This window comes from Oncorhynchus masou, chromosome 25 (assembly GCF_036934945.1).
Source record: "Oncorhynchus masou masou isolate Uvic2021 chromosome 25, UVic_Omas_1.1, whole genome shotgun sequence".
Taxonomy (NCBI): domain Eukaryota; kingdom Metazoa; phylum Chordata; class Actinopteri; order Salmoniformes; family Salmonidae; genus Oncorhynchus; species Oncorhynchus masou.
Genome location: NC_088236.1, coordinates 5,581,212 through 5,604,938, shown reverse-complemented (window position 1 = coordinate 5,604,938; position 23,727 = coordinate 5,581,212). Strand labels below are relative to the sequence as shown.

The window sequence follows — 23,727 nt, the reverse complement described above, 5'->3', positions numbered from 1 at the left end:
ACAGACAGCTACAGACAACCCCAGACAGCTACAGTTTTGGAGCCAACAGACAGCTACAGACAGCTACAGACAGCTTCAGTCAGCTACAGACAGCTACAGACAACCCCAGACAGCTACAGTTTTGGAGCCAACAGACAGCTACAGACGGCTACAGACAGCTACAGACAGCTACAGTCAGCTACAGACAGCTACAGTTGTCCTCTGTCCTCTGACAACAGACAGCTACAGACAGCTACAGACAGCTACAGTCAGCTACAGACAACCCCAGACAGCTACAGTTTTGGAGCCAACAGACAGCTACAGTCAGCTACAGACAGCTACAGTCAGCTACAGACAGCTACAGACAACCCCAGACAGCTACAGTTTTGGAGCCAACAGACAGCTACAGTCAGCTACAGTCAGCTACAGACAGCAACAGACAGCTACAGACATCTACAGACAACCCCAGACAGCTACAGTTTTGGAGCCAACAGACAGCTACAGACAGCTACAGACAGCTACAGACAGCTACAGTCAGCTACAGACAGCTACAGACAGCTACAGACAGCTACAGTCAGCTACAGACAGCTACAGACAACCCCAGACAACTACAGTTTTGGAGCCAACAGACAGCTACAGTCAGCTACAGTCAGCTACAGACAGCTACAGACCTATTGTTATGTCAACAACATGTCCTATTGTTATGTCAACATGTCCTAGTGTTATGTCAACAACATGTCCTATTGTTATGTCAACATGTCCTAGTGTTATGCCAATAACATGTCCTATTGTTATGTCAACATGTCCTAGTGTTATGTCAACATGTCCTAGTGTTATGTCAACAACATGTCCTATTGTTATGCCAATAACATGTCCTATTGTTATGCCAATAACATGTCCTATTGTTATGTCAACAACATGTCCTATTGTTATGTCAACAACATGTCCTATTGTTATGTCAACATGTCCTATTGTTATGTCAACATGTCCTATTGTTATGTCAACAACATGTCCTATTGTTATGTCAACAACATGTCCTATTATTATGTCAACAACATGTCCTATTGTTATGTCAACAACATGTCCTAGTGTTATGTCAACATGTCCTATTGTTATGTCAACATGTCCTATTGTTATGTCAACAACATGTCCTAGTGTTATGTCAACATGTCCTATTGTTATGTCAACATGTCCTATTGTTATGTCAACAACATGTCATATTGTTATGTCAACATGTCCTATTGTTATGTCAACAACATGTCCTATTATTATGTCAACAACATGTCCTATTGTTATGTCAACAACATGTCCTATTGTTATGTCAACATGTCCTATTGTTATGTCAACAACATGTCCTAGTGTTATGTCAACATGTCCTATTGTTATGTCAACATGTCCTATTGTTATGTCAACAACATGTCCTATTGTTATGTCAACATGTCCTATTGTTATGTCAACAACATGTCCTATTATTATGTCAACAACATGTCCTATTGTTATGTCAACAACATGTCCTATTGTTATGTCAACATCATGTCCTATTGTTATGTCAACAACATGTCCTATTGTTATGTCAACAACATGTCCTATTGTTATGTCAACATGTCCTATTGTCATGGCCTCTAAACCTTCCTGTCTACTGGACCCTATTCCAACTAAACTACTGAAAGAGCTGCTTCCTGTGCTTGGCCCTCCTAAGCTGAACATAATAAACGGCTCCCTATCCTCCGGATGTGTACCAAACTCACTAAAAGTGGCAGTAATAAATCCTCTCCTGAAAAAGCCAAACCTGACACATGAATTTGTTTTTCAAACTACTCGGCCTATATTCGAATCTCACATGCCTCTATTATCATATATATATATATATATATATATATATATATATATATATATATATATATATATATATATATTTTTTTTTTTTTTAAAGATGTTGCTTCTTGAAGACAAATAATGTTTATGAAATGGTTTTAGACCCCGATCATATGAAATCCAGGTTTTAGACCCCGATCATACTACTGAGACAGCACTCGTGAAGGTGGTAAAGGACCTTTTAATGGCGTCAGACCAAGGCTCCGAGTCTGTCCTCGTCCTCCTAGACCTTAGTGCCGCTTTTGAAATCATCGTTCATCATATTTTTTGGAGAGACTGGAAACCCTAATTGGTCTAAGTTCTGGCCTGGTTTAGATCTTATGTGTCTGAAGGTATCAGTTTGTCTCTGGATGGTTTGTCCTGTGACAAATCAATGGTAAGTTTCGATGTTCCTCAAGGTTCTGTTTTAGGACCCCTATTGTTTTCACTATATATTCTACCTCCTGGTGATGTCATTCGGAAACAAAATGCCAACTGTCACTGCTATGCAGACAAAACACACCTGTACATTTCGATGACACATGGTGAAGCCCCAAAAATGCCTACCCTGGAAGCCTGTATTTCAGACATAAGTGGATGATGGCAATTTCTTTACTTTTAAACTCGTACAAAACAGAGATGCTAGTTCTATGTTCGGAGAAGAAAAATGTATCTGCTGTCGGATCTGACAATGAATCTCGAGGGTTGCACAGTCGTCTCAAATAAAACTGAAGGACCTCGGCATTACTCTGCACCCTGATCTCTTCTTTTGACGAACATATCAAAAATATTTCAAGAGCAGCTTCTCTCCCCCCCCCCCATCTTCATAACATTGCAAAAAATCGTAAACTCAGTGTGACTCAACAGATAATCATACTGATACCGATCAAATTTTACAATACAAATGAATACCAGGTCAGGACCAAAACATCACAGTTCATGCCTCAAGTCTTCTTTTTCATAAGACTCCAAGTGCTTTTTTCCCCTCTTCTCTTTCTGTAGAGTTCATTCTGCTGGAATGTGAAGAGCTTGTACTCAGCAGATTCCTCATGGAAACAGGCTCTGGTCTGTTTTCAATTACTGTCTGTCTGTTGAGCCTCTGCTTCTCTTTGATGGGCCGCTAGCCTCACAGAGGTTACCCTGGACAGATCTAGGAACATTCTGGGAGCTATCACTACCCTCAATCCAGGGACCCTGGACACAGAATTGGCAGATCTAGGAACCCAGGGTTGTATTCATTAAGGCACACCATAGCAAAACCTTTTGCAACAACAACAAAGTTTAGCCATTCCTTCAGACACTGGGTTCATGTTACAATCCAAACGGAAGGCCACAGTATCATCAATTTGTAAGTCGCTCTGGATAAGAGCGTCGCTAAATGACTTAAATGTAAATGTAATTAGAGACCCTTCTTTAACCTTATTCTGTTTTAATGGAAATTACACGCAAACGTTTAACTACATCGACATGTTGAGTCAACCCGGAGCATTCCGTCAAGAACTGAACACATGGCCACCTTTGCTGTCCAGTCTTGACAATAGCAAACAGCCCTCAGAGCCAGACTAAGCTCTGATTACAGCAGTTTACTTTGTGTTTTTGTGGAACAGGCATCTGGAAACAATTTCCATAGGACAGTAAAGTATTTAATTTACAGGAGGTCAACAAGGAGGCAGGGGAAGTCTTGTCTGACAGTGTTGAACACATTAACAGAGCCCTACCACTAACCCAGTTAGGTCAACGAGAAGGCAGGGGGAAGTCTGTCTGAGTGTTGAACACATTAACAGAGCCCTACCACTAACCCAGCTAGGTCAACGAGAAGGCAGGGGGAAGTCTTGTCTGACAGTGTTGAACACATTAACAGAGCCCTACCACTAACCCAGCTAGGTCAACGAGAAGGCAGGGGAAGTCTGTCTGACAGTGTTGAACACATTAACAGAGCCCTACCACTAACCCAGCTAGGTCAACAAGGAGGCAGGGGAAGTCTTGTCTGACAGTGTTGAACACATTAACAGAGCCCTACCACTAACCCAGCTAGGTCAACGAGAAGGCAGGGGGAAGTCTTGTCTGACAGTGTTGAACACATTAACAGAGCCCTACCACTAACCCAGCTAGGTCAACAAGGAGGCAGGGGGAAGTCTTGTCTGACAGTGTTGAACACATTAACAGAGCCCTACCACTAACCCAGCTAGGTCAACAAGGAGGCAGGGGGAAGTCTTGTCTGACAGTGTTGAACACATTAACAGAGCCCTACCACTAACCCAGCTAGGTCAACGAGAAGGCAGGGGGAAGTCTGTCTGACAGTGTTGAACACATTAACAGAGCCCTACCACTAACCCAGTTAGGTCAACAAGGAGGCAGGGGAAGTCTTGTCTGACAGTGTTGAACACATTAACAGAGCCCTACCACTAACCCAGTTAGGTCAACGAGAAGGCAGGGGGAAGTCTTGTCTGACAGTGTTGAACACATTAACAGAGCCCTACCACTAACCCAGCTAGGTCAACAAGGAGGCAGGGGAAGTCTTGTCTGACAGTGTTGAACACATTAACAGAGCCCTACCACTAACCCAGCTAGGTCAACGAGAAGGCAGGGGGAAGTCTTGTCTGACAGTGTTGAACACATTAACAGAGCCCTACCACTAACCCAGCTAGGTCAACGAGAAGGCAGGGGAAGTCTGTCTGACAGTGTTGAACACACTAACAGAGCCCTACCACTAACCCAGCTAGGTCAACAAGAAGGCAGGGGGAAGTCTTGTCTGACAGTGTTGAACACATTAACAGAGCCCTACCACTAACCCAGCTAGGTCAACAAGAAGGCAGGGGGAAGTCTGTCTGACAGTGTTGAACACATTAACAGAGCCCTACCACTAACCCAGTTAATGTCCAGAAGAGCTGAAAGGACTGTCTCAGATCCTGCTGCCATCACCCACATCCTTCACGCATGGATTCTCCTCCAACCCAAACAAAACACACTTCCTTCCTTTCTCCAAATTTCTATCTATCTTTCTCCATTCCAAGACAAGGCTGAGATTTATTTTTTTCCACAGCAAATTTGTCCGTGACAAAACTTTTCTCTCTCTCCCCAGTACAGACTCAGGGATTAATAGGATTGCTCAGGGATAATGGTTGTTCAATCAAACAACATACTTATTCAAGAGTATCACTCAAATCTTCCGTCGTTTAAGGGAAATGATTTAATGATAAAAGTGATAGCAACACATTCAGTGAAAAGCTGTTGAACTTGGCTGCTTGGAGGATGTACCTTGTCATCTTCTCTGGCACAGGACATGTGTATCTGATGGCTAGCCTGAGCCTGATCCTGCCGGCAGGTCTGTCATCAGATCAGTGTAGCCTACATCGGACGAGTTAGATTACGTGTGATAGGCTAGTTAGATTACGTGTGATAGGCTAGTTAGATTACGTGTGATAGGCTAGTTAGATTACGTGTGATAGGCTAGTTAGATTACGTGTGATAGGCTAGTTAGATTACGTGTGATAGGCTAGTTAGATTACGTGTGATAGGCTAGTTAGATTACGTGTGATAGGCTAGTTAGATTACGTGTGATAGGCTAGTTAGATTACGTGTGAAGAAGCAGGGAGAAATGAACCCTCTCGGACCAGACAAGACCCCTGGGTGTCCCTGAGCAGAAACATCACAATGTGACAGCAGACATGTACAAATGAGATACGTGGAGGAGTTTATGTAGTTTATTTAGTCTCTGACTCAACACAAAAACTGGCACATAAGTTGAAATAACAGGAGAGTCAGGCTGGCTGAGGTGTCCAGATCTGTACTAGGATCAGTAGACAATTAAAAACAGGAGAGGAAGGATGTCTACCCATCAACCAGTCTGACTGACAGACTAACATCCATCATCCTTAAAAAAAAAAAGTTTAAAAAAATTAACATTGTGCAAGAATAATATTTAGAGAGTCATTTTTTCCCAAATAACTTTGTGATTTCAGGGAGGGCTAAAATGTCCAGTCCATTTCAGTCTGAGCAGACAGTCCAGTCCATTTCAGTCTGAGCAGACAGTCCAGTCCATTTCAGTCCGTGTTAGTCCATTTCAGTCTGAGCAGACTGTCTAGTCCATTTCAGTCTGAGCAGACTGTCTAGTCCATTTCAGTCTGAGCAGACAGTCCAGTCCATTTCAGTCTGAGCAGACAGTCCAGTCCATTTCAGTCCGTGTTAGTCCATTTCAGTCTGAGCAGACTGTCTAGTCCATTTCAGTCTGAGCAGACTGTCCAGTCCATTTCAGTCTGAGCAGACTGTCCAGTCCATTTCAGTCCGTGTTAGTCCATTTCAGTCTGAGCAGACTGTCTAGTCCATTTCAGTCTGAGCAGACAGTCCAGTCCATTTCAGTCCGTGTTAGTCCATTTCAGTCTGAGCAGACTGTCTAGTCCATTTCAGTCTGAGCAGACAGTCCAGTCCATTTCAGTCTGAGCAGACAGTCCAGTCCATTTCAGTCCGTGTTAGTCCATTTCAGTCTGAGCAGACTGTCCAGTCCATTTCAGTCTGAGCAGACTGTCCAGTCCATTTCAGTCTGAGCAGACTGTCCAGTCCATTTCAGTCCGTGTTAGTCCATTTCAGTCTGAGCAGACTGTCTAGTCCATTTCAGTCTGAGCAGACAGTCCAGTCCATTTGTCCGTGTTAGTCCATTTCAGTCTGAGCAGACTGTCTAGTCCATTTCAGTCTGAGCAGACAGTCCAGTCCATTTCAGTCTGAGCAGACAGTCCAGTCCATTTCAGTCCGTGTTAGTCCATTTCAGTCTGAGCAGACTGTCTAGTCCATTTCAGTCTGAGCAGACAGTCCAGTCCATTTCAGTCCGTGTTAGTCCATTTCAGTCTGAGCAGACTGTCTAGTCCATTTCAGTCTGAGCAGACAGTCCAGTCCATTTCAGTCTGAGCAGACAGTCCAGTCCATTTCAGTCCGTGTTAGTCCATTTCAGTCTGAGCAGACTGTCCAGTCCATTTCAGTCTGAGCAGACTGTCCAGTCCATTTCAGTCTGAGCAGACTGTCCAGTCCATTTCAGTCCGTGTTAGTCCATTTCAGTCTGAGCAGACAGTCCAGTCCATTTCAGTCTGAGCAGACAGTCCAGTCCATTTCAGTCCGTGTTAATCCATTTCAGTCTGAGCAGACAGTCCAGTCCATTTCAGTCTGAGCAGACTGTCCAGTCCATTTCAGTCTGAGACATGTTCCTTTGCGTTCCAAGGCTCTGAACCTTTAAGCAGGCAGAGTTCATGGTTCCATTGATATCCACCGAATGGAATCCAAGCCTGCAGTAAGAACAGAACAGGTTCTGATTCCGAGCGCAGTGTCGCTTTCTTCCTCTCTGTGTAAATCAGCCTCGTCCCAGTCTGAATGATCACGCGGCTCTACATTGACGCCCCTGAATCAGACTTCGGTCTCTGAAGGGAGAATCAGAGGTCAGCGCTACAAGCAGTCCAGACGGACTCTGCTCCCCATCGGCTGGGCACTTCTCTCAACTCCAACAAAACACAAGTCCAAGTCCAAAAGCATCGCGTGGTCCTTGATAGCCTTTCTATAATATTTGCAACAAACAAGCATCTTAAAAACTAAATATGAGAATATATTTATATTACATAAACCTTTATAGAAGTTATTTAAACATTTTTAAATAATGTATCATCATCAGAGAGAGACAATCAACAAAAAAAGAAAGAAGGCACAAGTCCGGTTGTCTGGTCTGCTAGGAGTCTGTGTGTGTAAACATGTTCCTGCTAGCGATGGGACTTCCCAAATGGAACACTATTCCCCTATATAGCGCACTACGCATAGGGGCTCTGGTCAAAAGTAGTGCAGTATATACTAGGAAGTATGAAGATACTGTGTAATAGCAGAAGGCAGCATTGTAACGGTTTAAAGCCACTAAACAGCATTGCTTTACGGTAGAGACTCGCCCCTCTGAACAAATCACTGTCCCTTTAAGGGACTCCATCTAAATAACCAGTCAAATTGTTTAAAAAAGGTTTAGTGGACATAGTGTGATCTACAAGATACCTCCCCGTGTAGGTACAATCAGCAGTAGGGGATACCAAGTTTACAGGAGATGATCGTCCCCCTCTGTCTTAAGTCACGATTAAGATAATAATTAATCAATAATTAAGATAATAACCATATCCACCCACTCGCTGGACTACGACACCTACCAAACCAAGTCGCGACGAGGATAGCCCTCGTTAAATCAACACTTACAACCAACCGAGGTTTGCCTCGTCATCGATCAAAAACAAAAACTTTTACGACCTCTGCTTCTGTAGTCTCACGTCTGAGTGGCTCACCTCCTAAACCGCCTCAGTGTTTTCTCTACATAGAAAAGCATTGGGCTGTCTGCTGCCCCAGTGTTTTCTCTACATAGAAAAGCATTGGGCTGTCTGCTGCCCCAGTGTTTTCTCTACATAGATAAGCATTGGGCTGTCTGCTGCCCCAGTGTTTTCTCTACATAGAAAAGCATTGGGCTGTCTGCTGCCCCAGTGTTTTCTCTACATAGAAAAGCATTGGGCTGTCTGCTGCCCCAGTGTTTTCTCTACATAGAAAAGCATTGGGCTGTCTGCTGCCCCAGTGTTTTCTCTACATAGAAAAGCATTGGGCTGTCTGCTGCCCCAGTGTTTTCTCTACATAGAAAAGCATTGGGCTGTCTGCTGCCCCAGTGTTTTCTCTACATAGAAAAGCATTGGTCTGTCTGCTGCCCCAGTGTTTTCTCTACATAGAAAAGCATTGGGCTGTCTGCTGCCCCAGTGTTTTCTCTACATAGAAAAGCATTGGGCTGTCTGCTGCCTCAGTGTTTTCTCTACATAGAAAAGCATTGGTCTGTCTGCTGCCCCAGTGTTTTCTCTACATAGAAAAGCATTGGTCTGTCTGCTGCCCCAGTGTTTTCTCTACATAGAAAAGCATTGGTCTGTCTGCTGCCCCAGTGTTTTCTCTACATAGAAAAGCATTGGTCTGTCTGCTGCCCCAGTGTTTTCTCTACATAGAAAAGCATTGGTCTGTCTGCTGCCCCAGTGTTTTCTCTACATAGAAAAGCATTGGGCTGTCTGCTGCCCCAGTGTTTTCTCTACATAGAAAAGCATTGGGCTGTCTGCTGCCTCAGTGTTTTCTCTACATAGAAAAGCATTGGGCTGTCTGCTGCCTCAGTGTTTTCTCTACATAGAAAAGCATTGGGCTGTCTGCTGCCTCAGTGTTTTCTCTACATAGAAAAGCATTGGTCTGTCTGCTGCCCCAGTGTTTTCTCTACATAGAAAAGCATTGGTCTGTCTGCTGCCCCAGTGTTTTCTCTACATAGAAAAGCATTGGGCTGTCTGCTGCCCCAGTGTTTTCTCTACATAGAAAAGCATTGGGCTGTCTGCTGCCCCAGTGTTTTCTCTACATAGAAAAGCATTGGGCTGTCTGCTGCCCCAGTGTTTTCTCTACATAGAAAAGCATTGGGCTGTCTGCTGCCTCAGTGTTTTCGGACCGTCTATGTCCAAACAGTAAAAGAAAAAAATATATGGAAAAACATTTTTCAGTGTAAACTCAAAACGACTAAAACAAGATATAAAGTATGTAGAAAAACTAATATATATATATATTTCTTAAATAACAGCCTATTTAAAAAGTAACAATCACCATAGCAAAAACCAGACTGTCAGGGAGAATCTAAAAATAAAAAAATGATGCATTCAGGAATATTTGTCATGGCATTGGGCCCCCATTAATTTCATTAGAATGTTTGAGTCACTCAGACAGCATAAACCGCATGGCAAAGTGTGTAGAATTACAGGATATAAGCTTTAAAAAACTGCAAATGTTCTCTCAGCCACATGGCAAAATGTGTAGAATTATAGGATATAAGCTTTAAAAAACTGCAAATGTTCTCTCAGCCACATGGCAAAATGTGTAGAGTTATAGGATATAAGCTTTAAAAAACTGCAAATGTTCTCTCAGCCACATGGCAAAATGTGTAGAATTGCAGGAGATTAGCTTTAAAACAGATACATTTTGTCATGCTCATGGCCACACCCCTGCCACACCCACCACCCAAGCCCCATTTTGATCCAGGAAAAACAACACTGCATTAAAACCCATTTAAACAAAGCCAGACGTCAACTCAAGCCCCTTCAAAACAGTAGCCACCATACATGGAATCAACATCCAGCCTTCAGGGGACTATCCAGGTCGGTCAGTGTTGTCTGTGTCTTCTCACAGTGGATTGTATTGCTGTTTGGCAGTTGAAGGTAATGTCCACCTGGGGCTTCAATGATTGGCCGACTAAGGGAGGTCAAGGGTCATTTCTGGACCAATCGGGGAAGGGGGGGAGGGGTCGGATTTGAGATCTCGACCAATCAGAACGTGGTCGATCGGATTTAGCCCAATCAGGGGTATCCCTTCATCTCCCCCCTCTACTCTAAGCGTTGTCATACTTCTGCAGGGCCTCCTCCAGCTTTCCGGTGATCTTCTGGAAGAAGCCAATCTGCTCGGTTAGATACTGCTGCATCTGGGCCTTGAAGTCCCTCACCCGGACCTGATGGAAGTGCTGGATCTCTGCCAGCGTGGCGAAGGAGATGATGTTACAGCGCTCGTTGACGCCGTCCGCCTGGGGAGCGTCCATCTTGCCTTCCTCAACGTGCTTCTGGGACTCCTTCACCTTAGTAAGTGCTCCTGGAGAGAGAGGAGAGAGGAGAGGGTCAGTGGTCCAGGAGAAAGAGGAGAGGGTCAGTGGTCCAGGAGAAAGAGGAGAGGATCAGTGGTCCAGGAGAGAGAGGAGAGGATAAGTGGTCCAGGAGAGAGAGGAGAGGATCAGTGGTCCAGGAGAGAGAGGAGAGGGTCAGTGGTCCAGGAGAGAGAGGAGAGGGTCAGTGGTCCAGGAGAGAGAGGAGAGGGTCAGTGGTCCAGGAGAAAGAGGAGAGGATCAGTACTCCAGGAGAAAGAGGAGAGGGTCAGTGGTCCAGGAGAGAGAGGAGAGGATCAGTGGTCCAGGAGAAAGAGGAGAGGATCAGTACTCCAGGAGAGAGAGTAGAGGGTCAGTGGTCCAGGAGAGAGAGTAGAGGGTCAGTGGTTCAGGAGAGAGAGGGTCAGTGGTCCAGGAGAGAGAGAGGAGAGGGTCAGTGGTCCAGGAGAGAGAGAGGAGAGGGTCAGTGGTCCAGGAGAGAGAGGAGAGGGTCAGTGGTCCAGGAGAGAGAGAGGAGAGGGTCAGTGGTCCAGGAGAGAGAGAGGAGAGGATCAGTGGTCCAGGAGAAAGAGGAGAGGATCAGTACTCCAGGAGAGAGAGTAGAGGGTCAGTGGTCCAGGAGAGAGAGGGTCAGTGGTTCAGGAGAGAGAGGAGAGGGTCAGTGGTCCAGGAGAGAGAGAGGAGAGGGTCAGTGGTCCAGGAGAGAGAGGAGAGGGTCAGTGGTCCAGGAGAGAGAGGAGAGGGTCAGTGGTCCAGGAGAGAGAGGAGAGGGTCAGTGGTCCAGGAGAGAGAGGAGAGGGTCAGTGGTCCAGGAGAAAGAGGAGAGGGTCAGTGGTCCAGGAGAAAGAGGAGAGGGTCAGTGGTCCAGGAGAGAGAGGAGAGGGTCAGTGGTCCAGGAGAGAGAGGAGAGGGTCAGTGGTCCAGGAGAGAGAGGAGAGGGTCAGTGGTCCTGGAGAGAGAGGAGAGGGTCAGTGGTCCTGGAGAGAGAGGAGAGGGTCAGTGGTCCAGGAGAGAGAGGAGAGGGTCAGTGGTCCAGGAGAGAGAGGAGAGGGTCACAATGAATTTGAGATATTTTCCGTTAATTTGGACATGATGTGAAAAAAACGCTAATATTGGTCTCATAACTTAAATGATATGTGTGCTACAAATGCTAAAACATTAGCATGTGGAAACAGTGCCAGGGAAACAAAACCATTAGCATGTGGAAACAGTCCAGGGAAACAAAACCATTAGCATGTGGAAACAGTGCCAGGGAAACAAAACCATTAGCATGTGGAAACAGTGCCAGGGAAACAAAACCATTAGCTTGTGGAAACAGTGCAGGGAAACAAAACCATTAGTATGTGGAAACAGTCCAGGGAAACAAAACCATTAGCATGTGGAAACAGTGCAGGGAAACAAAACCATTAGCATGTGGAAACAGTGCAGGGAAACAAAACCATTAGCATGTGGAAACAAAACCATTAGCATGTGGAAACAGTGCAGGGAAACAAAACCATTAGCATGTGGAAACAGTGCAGGGAAACAAAACCATTAGCATGTGGAAACAGTGCCAGGGAAACAAAACCATTAGCACGTGGAAACAGTGCAGGGAAACAAAACCATTAGCATGTGGAAACAGTGCCAGGGAAACAAAACCATTAGCATGTGGAAACAGTGCCAGGGAAACAAAACCATTAGCATGTGGAAACAGTGCCAGGGAAACAAAACCATTAGCATGTGGAAACAGTCCAGGGAAACAAAACCATTAGCATGTGGAAACAGTGCCAGGGAAACAAAACCATTAGCATGTGGAAACAGTGCCAGGGAAACAAAACCATTAGCACGTGGAAACAGTGCAGGGAAACAAAACCATTAGCATGTGGAAACAGTGCCAAGGAAACAAAACCATTAGCATGTGGAAACAGTGCCAGGGAAACAAAACCATTAGCATGTGGAAACAGTGCCAGGGAAACAAAACCATTAGCATGTGGAAACAGTCCAGGGAAACAAAACCATTAGCATGTGGAAACAGTGCCAGGGAAACAAAACCATTAGCATGTGGAAACAGTCCAGGGAAACAAAACCATTAGCATGTGGAAACAGTGCCAGGGAAACAAAACCATTAGCATGTGGAAACAGTCCAGGGAAACAAAACCATTAGCATGTGGAAACAGTGCCAGGGAAACAAAACCATTAGCATGTGGAAACAGTGCCAGGGAAACAAAACCATTAGCATGTGGAAACAGTCCAGGGAAACAAAACCATTAGCATGTGGAAACAGTGCCAGGGAAACAAAACCATTAGCATGTGGAAACAGTGCCAGGGAAACAAAACCATTAGCATGGACTGCCGTCATAACTTGTCCTGCTGACAGGGTAAAGAATCCAACTTGTCATTTTGTAATTTGGGTGAACTCTCCCTTTAGAGGAAGAGGCTGGGTTCTAAAGTCAACATCACAACAACATTACTTTACCGTTACACAGACACACCATTATATTACACAGCCTAACACATGAAGAGACTTCCGTTAAAACCTCTCATAACAGACCATTATAGATCTACAACAGGCTCGATGACACCGAGGGCTCAACCCAAAAATAGTCTCCAGATTCCTGGCATGAACAACCGGTTCCCATCGGCCTGAGATCTGACTAGGCCCGAGTCTGTGGGCATTATTATTGGCTATGATAATGGGTCTGAAAGGGGGAAGTAAAAGCTAAAAATACTCATGTATTACCGCACCGGCCTGGTCTATAGCCATGGAGGGGATTTAAAGCATTTACAACGCAGCATGGCTTTTCAAACAATGAATACAGTCCAGGGCACCGACAGAGTTCCCGGGGCACCGACAGAGTTCCCGGGGCACCGACAGAGTTCCCGGGGCACCGACAGAGTTCCCGGGGCACCGACAGAGTTCCCGGGGCACCGACAGAGTTCCCGGGGCACCGACAGAGTTCCCGGGGCACCGACAGAGTTCCCGGGGCACCGACAGAGTTCCCGGGGCACCGACAGAGTTCCCGGGGCACCGACAGAGTTCCCAGGGCACTGACAGAGTGCCAAACAATATTGTGAATATTAAGTTATATTCAACAAATATGGCAGGCTAAACAAGACCTTACCGAACCTCCCTTTTAGAAAGGAGGCACAGGTTTTGGTTCTCACCATTACACTACTTCACCCCTCTCGTTGCCAAGTTGTATGCCTAAACAATGTGTGACCCAGCTGACCAGACAGCTGCATCCCACTTAGTTTCTGCTTGACTGAAGCGTGCACAAATAATTAGCACAGAATCAGAAACTCCCTCTCCCTAACCACCCTCTCCCTCGCTCCCGAACCCAACTCTCTCTCTTCCTAACCCTACTCTCTCTCTCTCTCGCTCTCTTCCTAACCCTACATTCTCTCTCTCTCGCCCTCTTCCTAACCCTACACTCTCTCTCTCTCTCTCTTCCTAACCCTACTCTCTCTATTCCTAACCCTACTCTCTCTCTCTCTCTTCCTAACCCTACTCTCTCTATTCCTAACCCTACTCTCTCTCTCTCTCTTCCTAACCCTACTCTCTCTCTCTCTCTTCCTAACCCTACACTCTCTCTCTCTCTTCCTAACCCTACTCTCCCTCTCTCTCTCTCTCTCTCTCTCCCTCGCCCTAACCCTACTCTCTCTCTCCCTCGCCCTAACCCTACTCTCTCTCTCCCTCTCCCTACTCTCTCCCTCTCCCTACTCTCTCCCTCTCCCTACTCTCTCCCTCTCCCTACTCTCTCCCTCTCCCTACTCTCTCCCTCTCCCTCACCCTACTCTCTCCCTCACCCTACTCTCTCCCTCACCCTACTCTCTCCCTCACCCTACTCTCTCCTTCACCCTCACCCTACTCTCCCCCTCTCCCTAACCCTACTCTCCCCCTCTCCCTAACCCTACTCTCCCCCTCTCCCTAACCCTACTCTCCCCCTCTCCCCAACCCTACTCTCCCCCTCTCCCTAACCCTACTCTCCCTCCTCTCCACCCGCTCTCCCTCCTCTCCACTCTCTCTCCCTCCTCTCCACTCTCTCTCCCTCCTCTCTCCCTCCTCTCCACTCTCTCTCTCCCTCCTCTCCACTCTCTCTCTCCCTCCTCTCCACTCTCTCTCTCCCTCCTCTCCACTCTCTCTCTCTCTCCCTCCTCTCCACTCTCTCTCTCCCTCCTCTCCACTCTCTCTCTCCCTCCTCTCCACTCTCTCTCTCCCTCCCTCTCCACTCTCTCTCCCTCTCCACTCTCTCTCTCCCTCCTCTCCCTCTCTCTCTCCCTCCTCTCCACTCTCTCTCTCCCTCCTCTCCACTCTCTCTCTCCCTCCTCTCCACTCTCTCTCTCCCTCCTCTCCCTCTCCCTCCTCTCCACTCTCTCTCTCCCTCCTCTCCACTCTCTCTCTCCCTCCTCTCCACTCTCTCTCTCCCTCCTCTCCACTCTCTCTCTCCACCCTCTCCACTCTCTCTCTCCACCCTCCTCTCCCTAACCCTTCTCTCCTCAAATTACCTGGGGTCTGACTCTGGTGTGAAACAAGCAAATGCAACAAGTGTCCGATGTTGGCTTTTGTAGGATGTGTTCAACATGTAGGACTAGTTAGACTACCGTTTGATTGCGATGCCTCAGATTCATGCAGCAGAGAACCAGGTTTGGTTGGTTCGACCTACTGCTCAAAGCAGTGTTCTACTTCCTTGTTGTGTTCTGTTGGTGGGGCTTGGGAGGAAGCATAGCTATGTCCTACATTAGCTCATTTCAACAGAGCTGGGAGTATTTTGCCTACACAAATATGAATGGGATTGTTGACATACAGTGTAACATTCTAGAAACGTGTTTTTTTTAATGAATTTTATTTGAACCTTTATTTAAATAGGCAAGTCAGTTAAAAGAACAAATTCTTATTTTCAATGACGGTTAACGGTGGGTTAACTGCCTCGTTCAGGGGCAGAACAACATATTTTTTACCTTGTCAGCTCGGGGATTCAATCTTGCAACCTTACGGTTAACTAGTCCAACGCTCTAACCACCTGATTACATTGCACTCCAGAGGAGACTGCCTGTTACGCGAATGCAGTAAACCAAGGTAAATTGTTAGCTAGCATTAAACGTATCTTATAAAAAACAATCAATCATAATCACTAGTTATAACTACACACGGTTGATGATATTACTAGTTTATCTAGCGTGTCCTGCATTGCATATAATCGATGCAGTGCGCATTCGTGTACTTAACCATAAACACCAATGCCTTTCTTAAAATTAATACACAGAAGAATATATTTTTAAACCTGCATATTTAGCTAAAAGAAATCCAGGTTAGCAGGCAATATTAACCAGGTGAAATTGTGTCACTTCTCTTGAGTTCATTGCACGCAGAGTCAGGGTATAATGCAACAGTTTGGGCCGCCTGGCTCGTTGCGAGCTAATTTGCCAGAATTGTACGTAATTATGACATAACATTGAAGGTTGTGCAATGTAACAAGAATATTTAGACTCATGGATGCCACCCGTTAGATACAATACCGAACGGTTCCGTATTTCACTGAAAGAATAAACATCTTGTTTTCGAGATAATATGGTCGAATCCAGATATTAATGACCTAAGGCTCGTATTTCTGTGTGTTATTATGTTATAATTAAGTCTATGATTTGATAGAGCAGTCTGACTGAGCGATGGTAGGTACCAGCAGGCTCGTAAGCATTCATTCAAACAGCACTTTCTTGTGTTTGCCAGCAGCTGTTTATGACTTCAAGCCTATCAACTCCCGAGATTAGGCTCTTGTAACCCATGTGAAATGGCTAGCTAGTTAGCTAATAGCGTTTCAAAGGTCACTCGCTCTGAGACTTGGAGTGGTTGTTTCCCTTGCTCTGCCTGGGTAACGCTGCTTCGAGGGTGGCTGTTGTCGTTGTGTTCCTGGTTCGAGGCCAGGTAGGAGCGGCAATACTATAGTGCCTATAAAAAACATCCAATAGTCAAAGGTTAATGAAATACAAAATGGTATAGAGAGAAATAGTCCTATAATAACTACAACCTAAAACTTCTTACCTGGGAATATTGAAGACTCATGTTAAAAGGAACCACCAGCTTTCATATGTTCTCATGTTCTGAGCAAGGAACTTAAATGTTAGCTTTCTTACAGGGCACATATTGCACTTTTACTTTCTCCTCCAACCCTTTGTTTTTGCATTATTTAAACCAACTTGAACATGTTTCATTATTTATTTGAGGCTAAATTGATTTTATTGATGTATTATATTAGGTTAAAATAAGTGTTCATTCAGTATTGTTGTAATAGTTATTATTACAAATAAATACATTTTAAAAGAAAATCAGACGATTAATCAGTATCGGCCTTTTTTTGGTCCTCCAATAAACCGGTATCGGCGTTGAAAAATCATAAATCGGTCGACCTCTAGTACAGGTGCATCAAAGCTGGGACAGAGAGACTGAAAAACAGCTTCCATCTCAAGGCCATCAGACTGTTAAACAGCCATCACTAACATTGAGTGGCTGCTGCCAACATACGGACTCAGCTCCAGCCACTTTAATAATGAAAACTGATGTAATAAATGTATCACTAGCCACTTTAAACAATGCGACTTAATATGTTTACATACCCAACATTACTCATCTCATATGTATATACTGTACTCTATACCATCTACTGCATCTTGCCTGTGCCATTCGGCCATCGCTCATCCATAGATTTATATGTACATATTCTTATTCATTCCTTTACACTTGTGTGTATAAGGTAGTTGTTGTGAAATTGTTAGATGACTTGTTAGATATTACTGCACGGTCGGAACTAGAAGCACAAGCATTTCGCTACACTCGCATTAACATCTGCTAACCCATGTGTTGTGTGACCCAATAAAATGTGATTTGAATTGCAGTGCCTTAGACCACTGCACCACTCGGGAGCCCAAAGGATTCCCTCACAGTCAATTCCCTCCTCATTACAGAAGTCATCCTCCCAACTCGGATTTCTGATAAAAACAGGGAATTATGGGAATTTGGGAAAGTTTTTGAATATCCTCAACCCGACACAGGTCTGTTCTAAATCATTAAAGATAAGGGGGGGGGGGGGGACTAGTGAAACCCTAGTCACTCATCTCAGAACCAGTGTGACCCCAGTCACGGGACACCCATCTCAGAACCAGTGTGACCCCAGTCACGGGACACCCATCTCAGAACCAGTGTGACCCCAGTCACGGGACACCCATCTCAGAACCAGTGTGACCCCAGTCACGGGACAGCCATCTCAGAACCAGTGTGACCCCAGTCACGGGACAGTCATCTCAGAACCAGTGTGACCCCAGTCACGGGACAGCCATCTCAGAACCAGTGTGACCCCAGTCACGGGACACCCATCTCAGAACCAGTGAAATCCCTCATGAGTTCAGACATGTTGTTGGTCTTTCAGGGGGAGGGAGTGAAACTATCCTCACCTTTCAGGCATGCAGCCACAACCTTCCTGCATGATTCTGCCCCGGGATTTGGTGTCATTTAGTGAACTCAGTCACCATGAGTAATTGCCTCTGTCAAAATAAAAGAGCTGTGATTGGTCTGTCCCTGACAGGAAGACTTTTCATTGGCCAATCATCAAGAGAACGTAAATACACTGACGTTGCACTCTGTCTGCTCTCTCACATAGACCTCACAAGAAACAGGAAATGTCTGTTGTTGCAATAGAGGTCTAATGGTCATTTCTCCATGTGTAAGAAACCTGTTTTTTTAATGTAACCTTTATTTATCTTGGCAAGTTAGTTTTAAAGAACAAATTCTTATTTACAATGACGGCCTACCCCAGCTAAACCCTAACGAAACTGGGCCAATTGTGCACCAATATGGGACTCCCAATCACGTAGTAGTGCCTTAGACCGCTGTGCCCTAATGATTATACATTGGTTTGGTGTTTGTGTAAAGTCTAACAACCCTGCAGGAAATAGTTACCTTCTCCTAGGAAATACATCTATTCAAGTCCACTCTATTCAGACCTGACACAGATCATCATCATTCATTATAATCTATTCTACTCCATTCCAGACTCCACAAGAAAAGAGGAAATGTCTGTTTTTGCAATAGAAGTGCAATGGTCCCTTCTCAATGCCATGTGCAACAAAAGCGAACATCTATCATTTAAAGAGAAACTGACAGCGTTTAAAACTACTTTTGCAGATATGAAACAAAAAAAAAATCAGTCAAAGATATCGATATGCTTCAAAACCAACTTTATCAAGAGGTTTGGGGGAAAAAAAGGGTTCTATGTGACTCAACGTTCCATGACATAGTAAGGAATTGTTGGCAGAATAGATGCAGTTCAATGCATTATTTAATTTAATAATTCACCAATAATAAATTTCTTGGCAGTCCAACAAAAATATTGCTATCAGGTTGTAAATCACAGCTGGTCTGGTACATTGTTTTCTGCCTCCAGCCAATCGGATGCACTGTTTTGGTTTAAATGACTGTAAACTAAGGCTGGGAATGTCAATACAATCTCACTAGCAACGAAGTCATAACGTGGCCAAACACAAAGCCCGCGGTCTAAAAAAAAAAAAAAAAAAAAAAGGACACACAAGTGAGTCATGTACTTTATGAAATGACAGCCTGATGCGCTGGCGTAGGTGAATTCAACTGACGCAAACGTTCGTGTGTCCGGTTTACAGCGCGCAGCGGAAGGAAAGTGTACAGACACGTGCCACAGTCCGAGCTAGGCTACTAAAATGTTGCAGTCTGGCTTTGGTTTTTAAAGCCCAATAATAAATCCTCAAAAAAAATAAAAGGAAAAACACGTTTTAAAAAGATTAAAAATGGTTACAAAACAACCTATAGCTATATTGTTGTTATTTGGAGTTAAATACTTTTGCATTATTATACACATCTGCAAGCATAGCAGCAAAGGCTGGACAAATATGATTTATCTGTTGTTTTAATATGTTAAATGCTATCCTACAGTATATACATAAGTGGACATTATAAAAAAGGGCAATTTTTTTCTAATAAAAACAATGGCCAGTTTGGGTAGCATCTGTAAAAAGAATTGTAAAAACAAATAGGCTGTCTGGCCCACGATTTCGTTTTGGATTTTTTTCAATACCGCACCGTTTGAGTTTGACACCCCATGGCTAGCGTAGCTAAAAAAAAACACTAAAAAAAACACATTAGTCTAACATTAACTAGCTAGCTAGTTGGGAGGATGTCATATCTTTTAGAGGCTGTAACGTAAACAAAATGTGGAAAAAGTCAAGGGGTCTGAATACTTTCTGAATGCACTGTATATATGGGGCAATTTAGCAATTAGGATCTGTAATGGTTGACCTGTTGGCATATAGATAAATGCAAAAACAAATGATGGTGCGGGCCTTGTGTTAGGAACACACAGTGGGGCCAAAAAGTATTTAGTCAGCCACCAATTGTGCAAGTTCTCCCACTTAAAAAGATGAGAGAGGCTTGTAATTTCCATCATAGGTACACTTCAACGATGACAGACAAAATGAGAAGAAAATTATTTTTTTTTGCAAATTTTGGTGGAAAGTATTTGGTCACCTACAAACAAGCAAGATTTCTGGCTCTCACAGACCTGTAACTTCTTCTTTAAGAGGCACCTCTGTCCTCCACTCGTTACCTGTATTAATGGCACCTGTTTGAACTTGTTATCAGTATAAAAGACACCTGTCCACAACCTCAAACAGTCACACTCCAAAATCCACTATGGCCAAGACCAAAGAGCTGTCAAAGGACACCAGAAACAACATTGTAGACCCGCACCAGGCTGGGAAGACAATCTGCAATAGGTAAGCAGCTTGGTTTGAAGAAATTAACTGTGGGAGCAATTATTAGGAAATGGAAGACATACAAGACCACTGATAATCTCCCTTGATCTGGGGCTCCACGCAAGATCTCACCCCGTGGGGTCAAAATTATCACAAGAACGGTGAGCAAAAATCCCAGAACCACACGGGGGTACCTAGTGAATGACCTGCAGAGAGCTGGGACCAAAGTAACAAAGCCTACCATCAGTAACACACTACGCCAACAGGGACTCAAATCCTGCAGTGCCAGACGTGTCCCCCTGCTTAAGCCATTACATGTCCAGGCCCGCCTGAAGTTTGCTATAGAGCATTTGGATGATCCAGAAGAAGATTGGGAGAATGTCATATGGTCATATGAAACCAAAATAACTTTTTGGTAAAAACTCAACTCGTCGTGTTTGGAGGACAAATAATGCTGAGTTGCATCCAAAGAACACCATACCTACTGTGAAGCATGGGGTGGAAACATCATGCTTTGGGGCTGTTTTTCTGCAAAGGGACCAGGACGACTGATCCGTGTAAAGGAAAGAATGAATGGGGCCATGTATCGTGAGATTGAGTGAAAACCTCTTTCCATCAGCAAGGGCATTGAAGATGAAACATGGCTGGGTCTTTCAGCATGACAATGATCCCAAACACTGCCCGGGCAACGAAGGAGTGGCTTCGTAAGAAACATTTCAAGGTCCTGGAGTGACCTAGCCAGTCTCCAGATCTCAACCCCATAGAAAATCTTTGGAGGGAGTTGAAAGTCCGTGTTGCCCAGCAACAGCTCCAAAACATCACTGCTCTAGAGGAGATCTGCATGGAGGAATGGGCCAAAATACCAGCAACAGTGTGTGAAATCCTTGTGAAGACTTACAGAAAACGTTTGACCCCTGTCATTGCCAACAAAGGGTATATAACAAAGTATTGAGAAACTTGTTATTGACCAAATACTTATTTTCCACCATAATTTGCAAATAAATTAATTTAAAATCCTACAATGCGATTTTCTGGATTTTTTTCTCATTTTGTCATCTGCCATAGTTGAAGTGTACCTATGATGAAAATTACAGGCCTCTCTCATCTTTTTAAGTGGGAGAACTTGCACAATTGGTGGCTGACTAAATACTTTTTTTGCCCCACTGTACACACACACACACACACACACACACACACACACACACACACACACACATATATATTACAGAAAAAGAAAAACAATTGTGAGTACTCTAACAGTCCAAAAAAAAGTAAAATGCCCATCCCTATGTCTGAGTGATGAGCCGTAGGTTTGATGTTGGTTTGGGGTTTGTGTAAAATGTACAAGCTTATGAAAAACAATTTCCTGCTCCGAGGACAATAAATCTATTTTATTCTACAGTATTCTGTCCAGACATACCACAGACAGACTTGTGCATGAAGCGAGGAAAACATGCTGACATTCCCTAAAATAAGCCCCCCCCTCATCTTGGAAATATCTCTGCTCCACTGCTGAGGTTTAACCCAGATCCACAGAATCTCTAATGCAGAACAGATTAATACAGATACACAGACAAACGAGAGAGAGAGAAGTAGAAAACAGAGAGACGGGGAGAGAGAGAGAGAGAGAGAGGAGAGAACAGAGAGATTGAGGGAGAGAGAAGTGAGAGAGAGAGAGAGTGAGGGAACAGGGAGAGCGAGACAAGGAGAGAACAGAGAGAAAGAGGGAGAGAGAAGTGAGAGAACAGGGAGAGTGAGAGAGAGAGAAGTGAGAGAGAGCAGGAGAACAGGGAGTGAGAGAGAGAGAAGTGAGAGAGAGCAGGAGAAGAGGGAGAGCGAGAGAGACAGGAAGAGAGAGGTTGTATTTTCTCCTACACTGAGAGAACGATACAGACTTATCAGCAATTTATTTTACAAAATTGAAAACAAAAACATTTTGAAAACAAAACCAGAAAATCCAGTATCTTTATGCCATATTAGTTGCAGAATATATAGCACCTGCCACAAAGTAGGGCCAGCCAGTGGAATGACCAACCACAGCATTATCATTGCTTCCTGTGTCTTTGTCACTATTACATTTCTTACTGTAGTGTCCTGTAAATTGTTACTACTCAATGACTATTATTACTATAATATTATAATATTATTTTTCCTGTGCTGAACTCTAATCTGCTGACTTGCCTTGTTAAATAAAAGGTTAAATAAAATAAACAATAAAAAACCTTGCTCTGCCGGGACCAAACCCTGATCTGCTCTGCCGGGACCCTGCTCTACCTGGACCGAACCCTGCTCTGCCGGGACCCTGCTCTGCCGGGACCGAACCCTGCTCTGCCATGCCGGGACCGAACCCTGCTCTGCCATGCCGGGACCGAACCCTGCTCTGCTCTGCCGGGACCGAACCCTGCTCTGCTCTGCCGGCACCGAACCCTGCTCTGCTCTGCCGGGACCGAACCCTGCTCTGCTCTGCCGGCACCGAACCCTGCTCTGCTCTGCCGGGACCGAACCCTGCTCTGCTCTGCCGGCACCGAACCCTGCTCTGCTCTGCCGGGACCGAACCCTACTCTGCCATGCCGGGACCGAACCCTGCTCTGCCCTGCCGGGACCGAACCCTGCTCTGCTCTGCCGGCACCGAACCCTGCTCTGCTCTGCCGGGACCGAACCCTGCTCTGCTCTGCCGGGACCGAACCCTGCTCTGCTCTGCCGGGACCGAACCCTGCTCTGCTCTGCCGGGACCGAACCCTGCTCTGCTCTGCCGGGACCGAACCCTGCTCTGCTCTGCCGGGACCGAACCCTGCTCTGCTCTGCCGGGACCGAACCCTGCTCTGCTCTGCCGGGACCGAACCCTGCTCTGCTCTGCCGGGACCGAACCCTGCTCTGCTCTGCCGGGACCGAACCCTGCTCTGCTCTGCCGGGACCGAACCCTGCTCTGCTCTGCCGGGACCGAACCCTGCTCTGCTCTGCCGGGACCGAACCCTGCTCTGCCGAACTGTGATGTCCTTACGTGTAAAATATAGACATGATGATTGGTACAGATTTGGTCTGGATCAACCACATGTGGTCTTGTGTTTGGGGCATTAGAATAATAACCCATGTGTAGAACATAAAACTTGCTTTTGGAGAACATTAAAATGTTCCTACCTAGTTAGACGACCATGAACAGAACAACGTTCAGAATGATGCATTCCTCTACAGTATCAATGCTGATGTTCTGTACATTACCTTGGAAGTAATGGACAATGCAGCGGGACAAGGCGGATTCGAGTCCCTTTGAGGAGTTCATTTTTCCAAGGTAATGTACAGAACGGAGGTGTTTAACCTGTTTATGCCACAGTTGCTGAGAAAACAATATAAAAGAACACATTCAACGGTAGAAATATATATGTATATTTTTTTATATGTTCATTTCTATAAGCAAATTCATGCCTTCTCTTTTGGACGCTAGTTAGTTCTATATTTATGAACGCAACCCACTTGTT

General features: G+C 45.0%; 1 protein-coding gene across 2 annotated transcripts in view; it reads right to left on the bottom strand.

Annotated features, from left to right (window-relative positions):
- Window positions 1–5,522: 5,522 nt before the first annotated feature.
- The window catches only part of LOC135513704 (sorting nexin-18-like), a 28,470-nt gene continuing 10,265 nt past the window's right edge, over window positions 5,523–23,727 (bottom strand). Inside the window, exon 3 of one of the 2 annotated variants that reach the window (XM_064936577.1) lies at window positions 5,523–10,488. In XM_064936577.1, coding sequence (XP_064792649.1) covers window positions 10,235–10,488 — 254 coding nt within the window. In that variant the 3' untranslated portion in view covers window positions 5,523–10,234. The other variant, XM_064936578.1, reaches the window with a different exon arrangement.